This window comes from Euprymna scolopes, chromosome 18 (genome assembly GCF_053919585.1).
Source record: "Euprymna scolopes isolate OS-2025 chromosome 18, ASM5391958v1, whole genome shotgun sequence".
Taxonomy (NCBI): domain Eukaryota; kingdom Metazoa; phylum Mollusca; class Cephalopoda; order Sepiida; family Sepiolidae; genus Euprymna; species Euprymna scolopes.
The window spans coordinates 95573021-95593055 of NC_136499.1; the positions used below are offsets into that span (position 1 = coordinate 95573021).

The 20035-nt window shown below is 35.7% G+C and overlaps 1 protein-coding gene across 3 annotated transcripts in view; it reads left to right on the plus strand.

The window, feature by feature from the left end:
- The window catches only part of LOC145297688 (metabotropic glycine receptor-like), a 1009734-nt gene that overhangs the window by 856816 nt on the left and 132883 nt on the right, over positions 1–20035 (plus strand). For all 3 annotated transcript variants that reach the window (XR_013870309.1, XM_080143885.1, XM_080143886.1), the window contains exon 10: positions 16398–16543. Coding sequence is in view for 2 of the 3 variants with exons in the window: in XM_080143885.1 (XP_080000011.1) it covers positions 16398–16543 (146 nt within the window). In the remaining variant the exon portion in view is untranslated. The remainder of the gene's footprint in view (positions 1–16397; positions 16544–20035) is intronic.

Here is a 20035-nt window from a genome sequence, read left to right on the forward strand (position 1 = left end):
ACAGGAGTAAAAGAAGCAAGTGATTATGCACCCGTAGCACCCTCCTTCTGCACGTCACTAGGTGTCAAGAACCATGCCGATATTTAATATGAAATGTAGTATAAAGACTGTTATTTTAGCTAGGGAACAAATTGAAAGATATATACAGACGTGTATACTTAAATGAAAACAATGAAACATTAATAGAAGAGCCACAAGATATCAAGTGCTAGGTAAAACATAAACAGAGTTTTGTAAAAGAGAAATTAAGAGAAAAGAAATTTTATAACAAAATATTTTTATACAAGAGATGACAATATAAAAGTTATTTCCGTGTTAGGAAATGTTTATAGTGCAAACATGTGTTTGGTGACGCAAGTTCAGTAAATTGTCACAAGACTTAGAAACGTGTATAGCAAAATATTCATAGTGTTAGTATGCGTGTATAAATAATATACGCATGTGAGTGTTTGGCAGCGTTGCATCATGTATGTGTGTGCGTTATGCTTGACATATTCTTATTAGTGCGTGTGTATAGATGTGAGTAGCAATTCATTTCTATTCGCCTGACATTTGGTTCGTGTGTAGAAATAAAGCTCGTACGCATTCATTGAATCCTTTCTTTTCCACATTGTCTCCCTCGCCAGAGGGAGGAGTTAAGATGTATGTTTTGGTGTTTTTATTTTTGTTTTGTTTTTTGTTTTGTTTTGTTTTTCCGAGAATAAGAAAACTGATTTAGAAAACTGTTCTTATAGGGATTCCTAAGTTTGCACTGGCATACTACTTTCTCATGCATGTGTTACTTTTGAGGGGTGGGAAAATTTTTCATTCGTTAAAAATACTTACAGTTAACACTTTCATGTTAAAACTTGCTAGATTTAGAAAGTGACGAAACAAATAAGAGAGAGGAAGATGGTAACTAATTCGAGACAATTGCATTAAACGTTTCTCATAATCACGAAGATACACGACCTTATGACTTTAAATTAAATGTCTTTATATGAGATTTATGTGGATATAATTTATTTTACAGTTCATTCTAATACAGTACTCTCTAATGGAGAATAAACTAATATGCAGCATAATTTATCTGGCAGTTCATTAAGATGTCGTTAAATAATTCAAGAGTTCCAGCAACTAATTGAAATACACATCACTAATTCATTCCACTTAAAAATAAAAAAACAATATATTTGCAATAAATGTCCGCTCGCCAAACATTCTTTCCGTTGCAAATCTCTTCATTCTAATTGAAAATCAAAATCATTTTCTTGTATAAACAATCATCGCAGCATTTGGCCATTAATTTTTAAAGAAACCATGACATTAGAGTTTAATCACTTTTACTAAATACATTTGAGTTTTCCAATTAGTTTTAATATTTATTTCCTGCATTTTTTATATCGTTTTCTGTTTTGGTCTGCTTTTTGTTTCTGCATGATGTATGGGGCTAATGATACTGGCTGAAAATCCCGGTATGCCAAGTTCGAATCCTGTTCGTTCCACAAAAATACTTTCATCCAAACCCATACATGACCTTCTATTCAACCTCTCAGAGAGGAGATCAATAAATTACCATGGTGTTTCGGACTTTCTTCTTTTTTTTTTTCATTTCTTCTGTTTGTTAAAAACATTGCATTCAAACAAACAGTTGCATTGTTATATATGTATTTTCTAGTGTTTTCCTATATTTTTCTGGGTGGGGGTCTGGGGTTTTTTTTCTTCTAATGTTTGCGTGCTTGTTGGTGACTTAAGTGGTTGTAGTATATTTTGTTTCAGTTGTTTTTCTATTTATTTTGTTTTTGCGGTGTTTTTCATGTTTTCGGCGTGTTCTGCTTTTCATTGCTTATCTGTTTTTTTTGTTTTGTTTTTTTTTTAATTTTTGGAAGTTTCTGAGGGTTTTTTTGTTCTTTTTTTTTCTGCTCGTAAAACATTGCATACATCTTTCATATACGAATTTATTGTTTTTTTCTGTTTTCTTTTTGTTATTGTTTATCTGTTTACATGACTATTAGTCATTGTTTACATGACTATTAGTCATTGTTTACATGACTATTAATTCAGTATTTTTTGTTTCATTTTTTCTATTTTTTGCAGTGTTTTTCAGTTTGTTTGTTTTTACATTTTCTGTTTTTCAGTCTTATTTGTGTTTTTGTTTTTTTTATTTGTTATAGGGATTTTAAGGTTTTTATTTATTTGTTTTCCTATTTGCTAAAAGCCTTATAAGCTAACGAACAGTTTCAACGCAGAATATTTCTTAAAAGTTGTGCATGTTGACCGAGTTTGGTTAGTTATCGCTGAAGGGGGGGGGGCAAAATGTTTATCTCAGAGTCAAAATAGAAGAGACATATCTTAACTATGCATCTCGCTTTAAAAAAAAGCTAGGCGTATAAGTGCTTAAACATGGTTTCCCATTACGAGCTGGAGTCGAAAAGACCGTCCATAAAGTGAAAATGCATTGACTCTCCGGTAAACTTAGGTCCGGCCTGAAGCGGTCAGTAAAGACGGCCATGTTAAAAGTCTTTTGGAACGAGAGCTAGTTCAAAAATATTGACATTATTGAAATGACTGTAACGTAAAAAAAATTGCCAGCAATAATATTTCAGTAAAAGGGTGGGTCAAAAGGTGTCCGAAAAAGGCGTCAGTTGTTTTAAATTTTATATAATACTAGCGGGGGTACCCAGCGTTGCCCGGGTGTTTAGAGGTGTGTGCTCGGCCGGTTGGTGGGGGTAATCAAAATCTTTAAAAAATCGAAAAAAAACAAAAAAAATAACGTCAGGCAAACGGGGGGGGGATAAAAAAATCGAAAAAAAACTAACGTAGCGGGGAGGGGTACCACGCGTAAAAAAAGTAAAAAAAGAAAACCGAAAAACGAACGTTAAAACTTATCTGAAAAATAAAGCGGGCGGGGGGGGGGGTAATCAAAACAAAAAACACAAAAAAAAATTAACGTAAGGCAAACGAACGATGTTAAATGTAAAAATCTGTAAGACAAAAACAAAAAAGAAAACAGTAAAACTTCTGAAAAATAAAAATAAAAAAAACACGTGAAAAATGGCTTAAATAAGCTTCCCAGGTCGGTAGTACTTCGTGAATGGTAGTTTGAGATGTCGGAAATTTTCTGTCTCTATATCTATCCTTGCGGCCATGTCACTAGTAAGGGTGCTGGAGGTAAACGTTTTCATCTGGGCTGACGTTAACCGCTTGATAGTCAGGGACCCGAACCTTGGAATAACCACCAAGGAGGCTGTCCTATCAGCAGGTGCAAAGTACTGGGGCTGCTGTATTGCTATTTGGTGAATGGATTCTGGACCATGCAGTAGTTTCTGGTGGGGCCTCTCGATGCTATACTAGTGGGTAATTGTTATGGCTTTATCTTATCATGTGCTACAACAAAAAATTCCCGTCTTTCCTCTCTTACTTTCCCTCTCTGTTCTGGTCTAACCAAGTATGCTGACCTGTTCCACAAATCCCAAAATCCTTAACATGAAATATCTCAAAAAAGAAAACACGAATAAACCTAGAACCCCATCCTCCAACGTAGACCTCTACTACCATGTTTCCTTCTCAAACATCAGGGGTCCACGTTCTAACCTTCCAGAGGTTGAACCCCAATTACAGGCGACGAACCTGACATATTCTTTCTAAGCAAAACTGGAATAGGGCCGACCACCTCCCTAGATGAGTTCATAATTAACGGATACTCTAACTTAACATCTAAATCTGACCCCGAGGATCGCCACGGGCATGGAATATATGCCTACATTAAAGATGGGTTCCCGTGTGGCAGGGATATCTCCAGAGAAGACCCTAATATACCTTATATGTGCTTCCGGGTTGCACTTGCTTACACCACCGCATTAATATTTGCCCTCTATCGCCCCCACAACAGCGGAGTTATTGCCTTTAAGAGTATATTAGAGAAAATTGACCACATCCTGTCTGCTCATCCCTCGGCTAACATTTACATTTGCGGTGACTTCAATGTCCATAATGTGGAATGTCTGACCCACTCAAATAAGACTGATGATGAGGGGAAGTTCTGTTATGATTTTGCCATTGCCTATGACCTCACTCAGATTGTTCACGAGCCCACTCGTGTGCCCAATACTACCGGTCAGTACGCAAGCCTTCTAGACCTTTTTCTATCCACTTCCCCTGAGCTATGCTCATGTTCCGTTCTATCTCCTCTGGGATCCTCCGACCACTGCGTTGTATCAGTTAAGATGAAAATGAAATATATCTACAGACGTACCTCTCCACCGTACTGTATACCGATACTCTATGGCGGACTGGGATAGCTTCCGTACATTCATATCTGATCTACCTCTCTATTCCATGTTTAAAAAGGATGTGTCCTCCATAGTATCAGACCTGACCGAATGGTTACTTGTAGGCATAGACCAATTCATACCATCCAAAAAATTCCAACAAAAACCTAACAGCCAGCCATGGTTCTCCCCTGAATGTGCTGCTGCCATCGAACACAGAAATCACTTTTTCCATAGCTACAAACATAATAGATGCACTGAAACTAAAACTGCTTTCGAGACCACCAGCAACCACTGTAAAAAAGTAATAAAAAATGCTCATATGCTCAATCCGTTAAATCCAAAGTAGCTGAGCAGCGACTTGGTTCCCACCAGTTCTGGCAAATAGCAAATAGGATCCTGAACAGAAACGTGCGTTCTATCCCAACCATTATCAATGGACCTGAGGTCATCTCGAGAGCATCCGACAAGCCCAAACTATTTGCCAAGAACTTTGCGGCAAATTCTACCCTGTGCGACGAAGGCCATCAACTCCCCATATTCCCTCCTATAACAGACAACACACTATGCAACATACAAATATCTGTGCGTGAGGTCGCCAAGCTAATCAAGAACCTTGACTTCAGTAAAGCAACTGGTCCTGACGGTATTCCAATTATAGTGTTAAAAAAATTACAACCAGAACTTGCCCCCATACTTACCAAACTGTTTAAGCGTTGCCTTAAGGAGAAGTGCTTTCCAACACCCTGGAAAACCTCATCAGTATGCCCTGTATTTAAGAATTCAGGTGATAAGTCATCTCCCTCTCAATACAGACCAATAAGTCTCCTGTGTGTCATGAGCAAGTTGCTGGAATCCACAATAAATAGAGAAGTAGTCAACCACCTCAGCAGAAATAACCTTCTTAGCGACACGCAATATGGTTTCCGTTCTGCTAGATCTACAGCAGATGTGCTAACGGTTATATCTCATAGGATTAGTGAATCTCTCGACAAAGGCTTAATTTCTAGGGCAATTGCTCTTGACATATCCAAGGCCTTCGATAAGGTTTGGCATAGATGCCTACTACACAAGATTTCCAGCTATGGTATAACTGGAAATGTTTTCTTGGTCAGTAAATCATTTCTCTCTGATAGGCTCATAAGAGTAGTGGCTGATGGGCAGAAATAAGAGGCCCACAGTATTAATGCTGGAGTCCCTCAGGGGTCCATACTGGATCCAACTCTCTTCCTGATCTACATCAATGATCTCCCAAAACACATACTAAAATCTTTCCTTGACATCTATGCTGATGACACGACTATCTATGGCAACACATAAAAGGCCGTAAATGATGATGTTATCTCTGATTCTCTCTCCTCTGATCTTGAGCGCGTGGTACAGTGGGGGAAGAGGTGGCTGGTTACTTTTAATGCATCTAAGACCACGCTCCTATCTCTACATCATAAACGCTCTGATCCCCATCTGGCATCAATTGAAATGGATGGCTCTCGTCTAGGGGAGGCCCCATGTTTTGATAAGCTTCTGGGTTTGAGCTTTACTCCTGATCCTAAATGGAACACATACATCAAGTCTGTTGCCAAGGTCGCTGGGAAAATGGTGGGATCCTTCTACCGCTCCAGAAGATATCTCACTAATGATGCAATTCTCAATCTATATAAAAGCCAAGTACGTCCAAGGATGGAGTACTGCTGCCACAGCTGGGCAGGAGCTGCTAAAACCGCCTATCCTGTCTTGACAGAGTACAAAATAGACTTCGTGGCTTAGTGGGGGATGCCTTTTTCTCTTCCCTGCAACCTCTCTCTCACAGAAGAGACATAGCGAGCCTGTCATTGTTTTATCGTTATTTCCATAGCAAGTGGTCGTCTGAGCTTCATTCTCTGGTCCCCCCTCGCCAATCTTTTTCAAAAAACACCCGACTAGCTGAAACCACCGTAAATAATTTTCCCCATTCCTTATCTGTGTCTAAATCAAAGCGTAGATTCCATGAACAAAGCTTCTTTCTTGGAACTGCACGCCTGTGGAACTCTGTTCCGCTTGCCTGTTTCCCTCCCGACTTCAACCTGGATGTCTTTAAGTCCAACACAAACAAATTCCTGATGAACCGCCCATTAAGTAATGACACTTTATCAATTCTCCAATACTATTACTACACTATCCCACTGATTACTGTACATACAATAACCCTTATCCCCGAGTGGCCCTTGGGCCTTGATAAGTGGTGAACTCCATGTAAAAAAAGCCTGTTTCGATATTAAAATTTTAAAAATCGGTGGGTACCCGAGTGTTTTTGGGTGTCGATGGGGGATGTTAATGAAAACCTAAGAATAAGCGAAGTAAATAAAAGCAGAAAAACGAACGTTACGTGAAAAATGGTTTAAATAACCCTACTTCAATATTTAAATTTAAAAAATCGAAACAAAAAAAGACATCTCACACCACGATTCGAACCCAAAACGTTTAGATAACGAAACAAAGCTCTAACCAACCGGGCTAACACGACGTACATGAAATTCTTTCAGTTCTTCAACTATTTAAAGTAAATCAGGTCATGACGTCATCTGATGCATGCGTAGAACCGATCTCGTCATGAGAGGACGGCTTTTGTTGACCCCCGCCCTGCCGAAAATTGTTGATTTCAGGGTGAAAAAATTTACGTTTTTGGCCAATTTTTCGATATTTTCCGTGCGAGGGATAGGGCTTCAATATGATACCAAGTTTGTGAATTTTTGTTCTGTCTGTCGAAAGTTTTTAGCGGACACACAAACACACATACAAACATACATACATACATACATACATACACACATTTTCGCTTTTATATATATAGATTATAATATTATAAATTTAATATTTGATATATATATATATAATTATTATAACCATTTATAAATATGTTTATATCTAAACATTACTTTGCTTCTGAAGAGTGTTCTATCTTCCATGCAACTTTGCTAATTTAAGAATAATCAATTTATTATCTCTTGAAACGCTTTAATTTTATAGGAGACTAGCAGGCCGCTCAACGTTGCCCAGTCCTAAAATGCTCATAAATATATTTTAATAAATGCGGAATTCTTATTTATTATAATCAGAAATACCGTATGTATTAAACGTACCGTTGAATTCCTTTAAAAAAAATGAAGTAAAAAAATCGGAAAGAAACTGAGGCATTGTCTGCGAGTATTATATTATTTTCTGAAAAGTTCACTTCTTGTAAGTAAAAAAAAACTACTCGAACTGAGATCGAAACCAAAACTTAAAGACAATGAGTCAAGCGCGATAACCATTAAACCAGCTTGACGTGATCTATAAAATGTGCTTTCTAAACCTAGTTTACATAACATAAAGAAGCTGCCATGTTTACGGCCGCGCATTCGTGAGACATTTGAAAAATAGATTAAAAAATCCGGCGACACCCTCGTACTAATTTCTCAATTTTTTACTCCTTAGCATCCCTTTTTCCGGAGGAAAATGGATTAAAAAGTTTTTCAGAAAGCTGAATTCCCTATATACAAAATTCCAATTTTGTAGATTAAAAATTCGTTGAGTATATGGGTTGAGAAGTGCCCTCACACACACACACACACACCTTCTCGCGTTTATAGATATATAGATTAATAATTATTATTAATAACAACCGAAAACGCTCTATGTTAGATCGTTGGTCAACAATAAACTGATCTTAGTTCTAGGTTCCTTTCCTTTTATTAATTTAATTATTAATTCTGTTTTAATTTACTATTTAGAATTATTAGTTGCTTTATTTGGTAACCTTAGTTTTCGAACATAATTTGGTATGAAAAGCTGTTCTAAAAATGAATTCGTATTATTTGGATTCATCAAACTACTATTCTCATATTGGGTATCATTTTCACAACGTTTCGATCAATGTTACCTCCTATCTTCTTTGGGTGTATCTTGTCGAACTCAGGAATGTTTCTGTCGAACTCGGGAATCTGGACGGATTTTCCAACAGAACCCTTTATTTACCATTCGGGGGTAGAATGCTCTCGTTCCATCAGCCATGACTGGTTAAAGGTCCTAAGTAATTCGCAATCGTATTTTTCGGTCGCACACACCGAAAATTGAACCTTAAACCTTCGGGAGAACAGCAGTTTTACAATTGATTCTTCCAAGTACTTTAACCACTGAGCCATTGGTTTTTACGGTCAAGTAAATAAAGGGTTCAGTTCGAAATTCCGACTGGAGTCCCGAGTTGGACAGAAACATTTCCGAGTTCGATAAGATACAATCGGAGAGTGTCGGAGATTTCATTCACCGAAACGTTGTGAAAATGACACTCAAGATGAGAACAGTAGCATGAAGAATCCAAATTCTACAAATAACAAATCCTCGTCTCAAAATGCACAAAAGTAAAAACGAATTGTTAGAAAAGCGAATTATCTGTTCGTATCAAAAGTAATGTAAAAGAAGTGGCTTTGTTATTATCCTTACATCTTCTATTATATAAATCTCACCTGTCTGTTTAAATGTATGTATGTATGTATGTATGTATGTATGCATGTATGTATGTATGTATGTACGTATGTATGTATGCCTAAAACCTTTGACAGAGACGACGGATTTTCACGAGATCGGTATTGTTTTAGAAGGTCGACCCTTTGAACGACAAATACCGAAAAAATGGCTAAAAACATTAATTTCTGCACTCTCAACTGGGCACTTTTCTATAGGGAGGGGTCGCTTTTTTCACCGATATTTTCGAAAGTCATCCCCTCTTTTCGATTGACTAGCCTTAATTTAAACTTCGCCATTTCCGGTTTGGCGATGGACGCAGCGACAAAGACGTCGCGTTTTTTTACGCTCTTTTCCTCCTTCGCAATACGGGTTCGAGCCTGCCTATTATCACTTTTTTTTCTTCCTCAACATACACCTCCAAACACCCGGGCAACGCCAGGAACTTAGGCTAGTATAGAATATTTCAGGTATTTAATTGGTTAATATACAACTTATTGATATAATTAATATACACATTATTAAACATTAGTTATTATTGGTTTCAATAGTAATTATGAGGTTCGCAATTTTATTTAATTGCGGTTTTTAACTTTTATATTCAAATAAACATATCTTAGTTCAAACAAATTATTTTTTTAATCGAAATCAGCGGGACCTGTGGAAATTCCACAGCGAACTCATTCCTATGTAATATATTAATGTTAGCATTTTGTAGATGTTCAGCGTAAATAGAGACGCTCTGATATTATTGTAGCTTATTTGTTAAAACTGCAAAAGTATTAATCTAAACTAGCAGGAACGTCCGGGTCGTAAAGTACGCTTAAATATGATATTTTAATTCTTGAAGATTTCGTATATATTATTATAGAGTTAATGTTCTATCGATTTTTAAACGTGAGTGTCATCAGCTATAATCGAAAGTGAAACCAAAACGTATAAAAAAAATTCTTCATAAAATTATTTTTTAAACGTATAGATTACCGGAGTACCATCAGCTATAATCGAAACCGAAATCAAAACTCAAGAAAAATTCTTGGTAAAATTATTTATGACAATAAATGGAAGCCCATAACAATTAAACGACCCGGATGTAAGCGTGACACAGAAAATAACATATACGTTATCCTATTAATAATAATAAGCACCATCAGAATCAACACAATTTTGCCAACGCAAAACAAGTGTATTTATGTCAGTAACGTAAAAATCTTACGTTCTGGTGGCGAGGAAGTCGCTGAAGGTGTTTTTGATGTCGCTTAGGTTTTTCATAACTAAAAATTCCGCAATAAATTTACCTAAACCTAATAAACATTAAACCTTATTTCGCAAAAATCAAATATATTTTTTGTAAACATTTTTATAAATTTAAACTATTATAGTGTATGTTTGATAAGTTTCCTAAACATTTTAATATATTTTTATTTTAGCAGGTATTTAACAATGTATTTTTTACAAAAAGATTAAAAACATAAGAACGCAGATTGATATACGGAAATCAGATCTGCATTTTAAAACTCATGAGTGGGAAGTCTGCACATCTGATCAATCGGCATATTTCGGATGTCTTCGGTGTGGTTCGTAAAATGAAATTTTGTTAAATCATCGAAACATTTCTAGTTTGATTTTGTTGTTCAAAGCCTGATTATTCCATTTCCAAGATGTTCCAAAACAGCGGCTTGATTGTATTAGGTTCACTTTGCAGGTTATTTAGTTTATTTTACAACATGTCAACTCTTTTCGAGTTACTGAATGCTAAATTCATTCATGTATGTAAAATGTGTTTATGCTTCAAGTTCTTTATATCATCAAATAGCTATTCATAGTGTTTGATTTTATTGTTTTATAGTAAAAAAAAGTATGTTATTTATTTTTTGGCTTTGAAGGACAAGATTACGTTTTGCAAAAGGCAAAAAATAATAATAATAATAATAATAATAATAATAATAATAATAATAATAATAATAATAATAATAATAGCATTATTATTTGGTATATTTTGGATCAGGAAGCTGGTATCTTTAGACCGCCTGGTTTGGTAGCACCAAAGTCTCTTTAGGAGGTGATTATGATCAAACATATTCTCTGGGGTTTCATGGGTCAGTCTGACCGAGAGATAGGTCAGAGGAAATCAGTTATGGTAGTTATGAATAAAAAAAAGTCCAAGCAACATCAGCAAGAAGAATAAGAAACTACAAAACTATCAGAAACCGAGGGTGGAAATTGCTAGGTTATGGAACAAAAAACTTCCATCGTGTCTATCATCACAAATGCGCTTGGTTCAATTCTAGATTTTCTTAAGAAACAGTTGAACTCCTTGGAAATAAAGTACAACATCACCGTACTCCAGAAGTCGGTTCTGCTTGGAACAGCAAACATCCTACGCCAAGTGCTTTCCATCTGATTGACCCTTTCAATATGCTCACTCATTTTGGTGTAAAAACTCGTTCTTAAATGAAAACTAAACCGGTAGAAAGCATGACAACACTGTGAAGTTAACTAACACAATAATTTGAGACGTCTTGAATTTGGTATTACATTTTTGCTTATTCTCATATAGTTTCATTAATTATAAACCGAATTCAGAATCATTTGTTTTTTGTGTTTGTTGTTTTTGTTTTGTTTTTTGTTTTTTGTTTGTTTGTTTTTTTTTTGTTTTTGTTTTTTCTCGAAAATCATTTTCTACCCGGAATCTTTACGTCAGTTATTTTAAATGTACCATCATTTTTGTGAACGCTAATCTTAGTGAACTCAATAATTTCATCTGCTCATCTGCTAAATACACTGGCGCGCTTAGCGTCGTTGCCATTTTTCATTCATCTACCACCTTTGTTAGCACCATGAGCTTCATCGACCAAATATATTTACAACAACCCCTTCAGGACAAGATCAAAGTGTAGTATCTGTTCCGACAGATACTGCAAGCAAAGACCATATGTGGGGGGGCGACCCCACATATAAGACCTTGGTCAATGTAGGGGTAACCCTTCATACCAATTGTCACTATCCAGCTCCCCTACTCCCCGGGGAGTTGTTCCCCATTTCCCCTTCAGTCCTCACATTAAAAATCGGCCTTGTGCCTAATTTGCTCGGTGGGGGAGCAAATAAATACCATCTGTTCCGACAGATACTGCAAGCAAAGACCCTATGTGGGGGCGACCCTACAGATAAGATCTTGGTCAATGTAGGGGTAACCCTTCATACCAATTGTCACTATCCAGCTCACCTACTCCCCGGGGAGTTGGTTCCTATTTCCCCCTTCACTCCTCACATTAAAAATCGGCCTTGTGCCTAATTTGCTCGGTGGGGGAGCAAATAAATACTATCTGTTCTTCAGATGCTGCACTTCAATTTCTTGTTCTCTGTCGGTGGAGGAGAAATCTTTCACGACTGAGACAATTTTTATTTTTGTTCCTTTTCTCCACGTTAAAAAACGACCCTGGTGTCTAAGTCTGTCCCGTGGGGAGGCATAGTAAATAGGAACAAACAGCATGATGATAGATTTATTTCTTTATTTACACAAGGGAAATATTCTGTGAACCACCGCTTAAAACGTCGCTACATTTGTACACAACCCACGCTAGGTTAAGTGTGTTCTTTATTATCGCTCTTTTTTATGTCTACATTATTTACCGTTTGTTTGGAATTGTGGCGCCAACATCTAAATATACTTAATATATTAAGTATGTTAAAAATCCAAGCTACATTCAAGTTACAGTGTTATATATTAAAATGCAGCAATATCCTAGTTTGCTTATTTCTACAATAATTTATCATGTTGATAGCGGTCCCTTTTTTGTCTATGTCAAAGCGGTATTTAGTCTGAGTGACTCTCCGTTAAGTTCATTATTAGTGGTACGCACTTGTGTTCTCGCAACAGCTGTTTTTCTTGATAGTTGCCGGCAGTTATCTGTGAAAACTGACATTATTGTGTTAGTTAACTTCACAGTGTTGTCATGCTTTCCACCGGTTTAGTTCTCATTCAAGAACGAGTTTTTACACCAAAACGCGTGAGCATATTGAAAGGGTCAATTATATGGAAAGCACCTGGCGTAGGATGTTTGCTGTTCCAAGCAGAACCGACTTCTGGAGTACGGTGATGTTGTACTTTATTTCCAAGGAGTTCAACTGTTTCTTAAGATAATCCGGCACCTATGATTATTGGCATGATGGAAGTTTTTTTTTGGGTTTTTTTGCACGATCTAGCAATCTGATAGTTTTACAGTTTCTCATTTTTCTTGCTTGCTAAGCTGATGTTGCTTGGACAAGCCAGATCAATAATTTGGCGTTCCTTGGTCTTTTTTATTCACAACTACAGTAACTGATTTCCTCAGAGTATGTCGCGGTCAGACTGAACCATTAAATCACAAAGAATCTTAACTTCCTCATCTTCCACTACCGCTTCTGAATGATGTTGGAACCACTTGTCGCTTCGATTCAAAACTTCTCGTACATAACTCAATGCAGATTTGAAGATACTTTGTCGTGGTGTCGTTTGTACTCTTTATGAGCATATGTAAATTAAGCACTAACAATGTGTGACACTGTTTCAAATGTCACACCACAGATCTCGTACTTATCAGAACAGTTCTTCCCGTAGATTTTTCTTTTGATTGCATTTGTACTTAGTATCTGCTCCTGAGCAGCAAATATAAGTCACTTTTAGAGGGGAAATTGCTCGTGTCCTGACATTTTTGGGGCATTAGTATCAAATTGACCATCAAGTTGCATTTTTCCAACTCATTCATTTTTTTCTGATTCGATTCTTTCCTTGCATTTCTTTTTATCTTCCAATGACTTTTTAGTCCCCCGACAAAAGGAGGGTGGACCTGTGAATTCACCCTTTCCCGGTCGTCTGTCCACACCTTTCTCAATAACTACGTCTTGGAGTTAACAAAGTAACAGAACAGATTTTCCGCGAAAACTCTTTTTGTCCCCCCCCCCCAGTGTGCCTTTCGGATAAAATGGCTAAAATTGACACTTTTGTGCTTATTAAAAAAAATTGATGTCTTGGATTTTTATACGACTTTCTGAAAAGTTGTAACTAACAGATTCTTATATAATTTTGTTTGTCTATACCTCGCGATAACTCTTAAGTGTGCCCCCAGGGGCTCTTTTAAGGCTAATAAAAACACTCCGACTTTTGGGACTGTTTTGCCATATTTGTTCAAAATTATCTGTGTATGTCTATTTAGTAGTTTTGCATGGTGCAGAACTCAAATTTAAATATGTTAAGATCTTGGGGATTTGGGAACTTAACGGGGTGGGGGTAAACGATAGACTTAGTCATTTCTTTTTTTTTTGCATGGTGAAGAACTCAAATTTACATCTGTTAAAGCCTAAAACTACACCGTTTGTTCATTTTCATCGGGATTTTACGTCCCCTGGGGACTTTTGGGGCTAAACGGGGGAGGAGGCAAATGCTGAACTTAGTCATTTCTTTATACCTCGTTCGTTGTGCACTCACGAGGGACCATGTATGCTTTTTTGTTCTACCTCTTTTAACACTGCTGCAAATAACACTTTATGGTCGTTAGCTGTGTAATGATGCACACTTTTAAGATCTCCTTCGACACATTCTTCAATCGCAATATTCATCTTTTCTTTCTTGTGATGAACAACCTAAGCAAATTTGAATTTGGGTGAAGTGCTCCATACTTGACTAATAATTTTCTGTCTGTCTCTATCCAGCTGTTTCATTTCCTCCTGTGTCCATCCTACAAAAGCTACCCTGTATCGAATTACAGCAATAGTCCATGAGTTGATGGCTGTGAACAATTTCCAACCATTCACTCGAGATTTCATGAATAGTTTGAGTCTTTCCATATACACTTCTTTCGTCTTCTTTTTTCATTTCATTATAGAACAACGTTTCAAGTTTAAGCACTCCGGGTACTTGTAGCCTTTTGGATCAAAATTTCCTAATCTTTCACCATTTGGCAAAACGACACCTTTTATGGTTGCTCTCTTCCCGCGAGCAACAACTTGCCACTACAAGCCATTCTAGTATCTAGCACAATTTGGCACAATCGTCCAGGGAAACGGGAAGCCTCTCATGGATTCCTGTGAAAGATCGCAAACAGTACCCAGGAATTCGATCAGATCTTCAATAGAAATGTGGATATCCTGTGCCCTTCCAGTCTTTTACTTGCTCTAGCGACCCATTCAGCATCAACCTTGTGGGAATCTCTCTTGATCATGTACTTCATCAGAAATTTGTAGCTTCTTGAGGATTAGGTACCACCATATTTTCTAAAGAACCTTGACTAGTTTGCCTTGAATAACGTGTTGTTGTTAAACTACTGAATTCCGTTAGTATACCTTTTAATCTGGGAAGTTTTTGTTATAATCTGCTGATTTATCTCTTCCATATTGGTATTAAACCCCATGGGCCTTCAGTTTTATCGTGTATGCAGTTCTTTTTTCTCCTTATTTTCATTTTTATTGTCCTTTGAACTATAGCTGAATTCGACCTAGATCTTTCCTTTATCACTCTAGATGATCTTCAATTCTTCTTTTACAATATGGTTCTTTTTCTGTTTCATTTTTAGCTCTTTAACTCCATAATCTCACAACTAATACAGTTCCTACCAACAAGATGTTTCTGACATCGGTATTCTCTCAAGTAGCACCCCATTAGTTGCCTTGTTTATTTTATTTGTCGCATTCCTTAACTTTGTTTGGTAAAAATTCTTGCAATTAAAAATCTTTCCTTTTTCTCGACTTCTCATTAACTATTTCAGTCTAATCAGAAAATTTAATTCATCATCTGTGATTTTCGTATTATAAGTCTCGCTTTTATTAAGTAAGCTATCACCCTCCCTTTTTTTAACTATTTTATCTATCCTTCTCGTAGTATCACTTTCACTTTCTTTTCCTATTTCTTTGCCCATTTGAGACACTTCTGAATATGTTTTAACGGAATCAGATTTTACTTGAGTCAATGCTGCCGTCTGATGCACTTTTTACTATCCTCCTCCTGATCAATTCTATTTCAACTGGCGTAAGTATTGTTCTTATCTAATTCATCATCTTATTTTTCGTCATTTCAAACGTACATCCTTCTTCTCAGTACTTCAGTGTCACTTTTTCAATTTATCTTGTATGACATTCCCATTACGCTCTTACGCAAGCTTGTGCTCCGCTTTGTTCCACTTTCTTTTCACGTCAATTGATCTTTCCGCCGATTTCCTACATAATTGGTTTTCTTTGATTTGGGAAATTGATCGTCGAAAATCAGAAGTGTTGTCCGATTGCACTTCTGGCCGGGAGGGCTTGGAGTCCTGCATAAAAGGTGCAGTCTTATCCAGACTCAACTCATAAGAATAAGTTGTATTTGTAGAGGTTTCTTTCCAACTATTTTTATCGAGGTGCCATCTCTATGTGAGTGCAGATCAAAACTAAAGAGCACTTCATCTGTATGTAGAACCTGATTAACCTTGTCGGGCGTCAAACAGACATTTCCCTACTACGGGGTTGTGTTTTATGGTTTACACCAACAAGCATTTTTATTGAGACACCAGCTCTAGAAAGACTATCGGATAAGACAGCCTATACTCTTGCTTCATCATCATCATCATCATCATGATTATTATTATTATTATTATTATTATTATTATTATTATTATTATTAGCAGCAGCAGCTGAACATTTGTTTTTCTTTTGCAGAATTTCCGTGGTGTTTCGAGTACGATCAGCACAGCGTATTAAAATATCTGATGGAAATTTAATAAAAAGGCTTGTGGTAATCGTAATGGTGTTTGCAGCGTACCTTTCGGGCAGGACGATAGCCGGGCGCCCTAGAGTTGTTAAAGGTGAGTGGGTGTTGCGATGTTTTTGCATTTTATTGAAAACGTATATTTTTTAAAGAAAACCTTTTTTTCATCATTTCGTCCTTCAATATCTTTCTTTATCTCCGTCGTCTCCCCCCCTGTCTCTATCTTCCTTTCTTTCTCTCTCTCTCTCTCTTTCTCTTTCTCTATCTCTCTGTATATAGAGAGATATAGAGATACATAGATAGAGAGATATAATTGATTGAGAAATAATACAAGTTGTCTATCTACAATATGAATGCAAGTTATTTTGTACTATGGCGGCTGACTATGGTTGGCCGTTTTCTTGGCATAAATAGGATTTATTTCTCATTACTTTGTGTAACAATTGGAGTTGCTCTCGATTTTTAGAGTATTACGAATTGAAATTAAATATGACTCTTGCTACAGGGTTCGAAACGTACAACTCGTTTGAACAGTTATCTCTAAACAGATGATTCCGCAACTTTGAAATGAATACGCATGTAGATAATAATTTAAAATATTTAATATTTTCATTATGCTACAAAAATGAACAATCAACAATACCCCCCCCATTCAAAAATCTTTATTGGTACTATTATATCAGAGTAAAAGTTGGCAAATTTATCATTTTCCTCTTCGCCATATATTACTTTTCAATTCCAATTTAGAATATTTCCAATGGTAATATTAGCAATCAGCATTACGTTATTAATTTCGGACAACGCCGTTAAATGCAGTAGTCGATTATTATTATTATTATTATTATTATTATTATTATTATTATTATTATTATTATTATCGTTATTGTTGTTGTTCTTGTTGTTGTTGCTGTTGTTGTTGTTGTGTTTCGTAAGTCTACATGAAATGTCACCAAAAAGAGGTATTTTATAATGAAATATTTATAAACACAAGCGTAGGCATGTTAACTTGATAGAACGGAATATTATTCTGACAATCTTATTTTTTTTTTACATAGACATCACCACTTATCAAGGCCAAGAGGCCACTCAAGCATAAGGGTTAAAGAGTGTACAGTAGAAATTGGACAATATAGTAATCATTAGTAATGAAAATTTGGTAAATTTGATAACTTATATGGAACGGCTCATCAAGAACTTATTTACGTTAGACTTGAAGACAACATATTGTAGTCAGCTGGAAAGCAGGAAAACGGAAGACAATACCACAGGCGTGCAGTTCTAAGAAAGAAGCTTTGTTCATGGAATCTACGTTTAGGTTTAGGCACAGATAAAGAGTGGGGGGAATTATTGATAGTGTTTACAGCTAGACGAGTGTTTCTTGTGAAAGTTTGGCGAGGGGGGACCATAGATTGAAGCTCAGTCGAACACTTTCCATGAAAATAACGATACATCAGAGACAAACACGCAACATCTCTTCTGTTATCATTCTCATATTCCAAATTCCAAATTTCTCTTCCAATTTCAATTGGAAGAGAAATTTGGAATTTGGAATGTGAGAATGATAACAAACAGATTATGTGAAAACCATCAGGTGGTGACGTAATGAATTAGAAAGATATTTTCAGATATAGACGTGGAGTTTTAGTTAGGTGAGTTTAACAGTCGGGTATCGGCCTTCGGTGGAGCCGGACATGGAATGAGGTAATTCACTCGATACGAATGGTGGGTGGTCATAAATAATTAGACAACAGTGAAATGTCAACACCAGTACAATAATTGAAGAATAAAAGATTATGAAATCACCAATTTTGTCCGGCGTTGCTGAGAACAAGAGATGACACGATGACAAAAGGTATGCTGTTTGTGTATATGAAAAACACCAGAACGTACACAAGAACGCAAACGAGAATTTATTTATACCGAACTTTTGTTACCCATACCTGAAATCCAGTAAGACCAAGAGACCAAAACGAAAGATATACATCCCATTTAGCCTCAAAAGTCCCCAAGGACAAATTGGAGTTCAGAAACTGAGAAAGGCGGAAACAAGTGTATAGTAATTAAAGTGTTTGTATGGATATATAACTGAAGTTTTATTTGAGATTATATATATATATATATATATATATATATATATATAATTTAAAGGAGATTAGAACAATAGTCTAAAGAGCTGAGTGTATTTTAATGTAACAGTGAAATTACTAGTTTAATTAAAATACAGGAAATAGAAAGTGCTCGTTGTAATTTAGATATATAATAAGCTCGATAGTTAAATGTCCTAGAGCTAATTCAATATTAAGTAATGTGATTGATACTTTAAAATTTAAAAATCAAATTTTAATTAAATTAAAAATCCGTTTCATAAGAAGGAACAACAACAAAATCAATTATCTCTACGATCGTTTCGGAAAACAATGCTTTTTATTGTGGTATACATCAAGTTATGTACAATAATTATATATAGTTTTTTGATAAGCAAGGTCTCCTCATCAGCAAATTTTGAAGGGTTTTTATTGAATTTAAAAGACACCATAAATAAACTTAGCATTAAAAGTAAGGCAGATGAATCTTTTAATTTTTCGTTTTTTGAAATCAGGAACTGTGGTTAAAATAGTCATTTAGATGTTTGCTATAGCTTTTTATCTTATTGAAGATAAGATTGTACATAACTTGATGTATACCACAATAAAAAGCATTGTTTTCCGAAACGATCGTACAGATAATTGATTTTGTTGTTGTTCCTTCTTATGAAACGGATTTTTAATTTAATTAAAATTTGATTTTTAAATTTTAAATTATCAATCACATTACTTAATATATATTATTAATATATATATATATATATATATATATATATATATATATATATATATATATGGTTGGTCTTGTTTAAAAGCGTTGGTAAATAGGAAATCAAATATCATACGTATATAGAAATATGTTTTGAAGCCATCGCAATGTCAAAATAAAGAATAAACAATTTAATATTAATGTTATTCGATATATTTCGGCGAAGAAATTCGCCTTTGTCAAAAGTTTTTTCTTATATCCTTCTCGACAAATATTTCGCCTGAAAATCATCTGAAATGGAATTAAAATGGAATATATGCTGAAGAGCAAATCAAAAATTCAAGTTTAACCCTGATGTGATAATGATATTATATATTTCATTTCCTATTTACAAACGCTTTCAAACAGGAGCCAACCAATTATTCCTGTAGCACGCGCCATGTGAATTTCCTGGACTATAAAAAAAACGTTGAATAACAACTAAACGGACGTGAACCGCTTACAAGTTCCATCATGAGACGTAATAAGAAAACATTATTGACAAAGGCGAAATATATCTAATAGCATTAATTCTAAATTGTTTCTTCTTTTTTGCGTTGCGATGTCTTCAAAACCTATACGTATTATAACTACTTAATTTGCTCACATAAAATTAATATACGAAAGTATAGATTTATGAGTAAACTTTAAGTATTTACTTCCAAAGTGCTCAATACGTAGGTAGAGCTAGTTAGTAAGTTATAAAATTTATATGGCGATTAAGCTACACTGAATATTCCGCGTTTCATCCACTCTA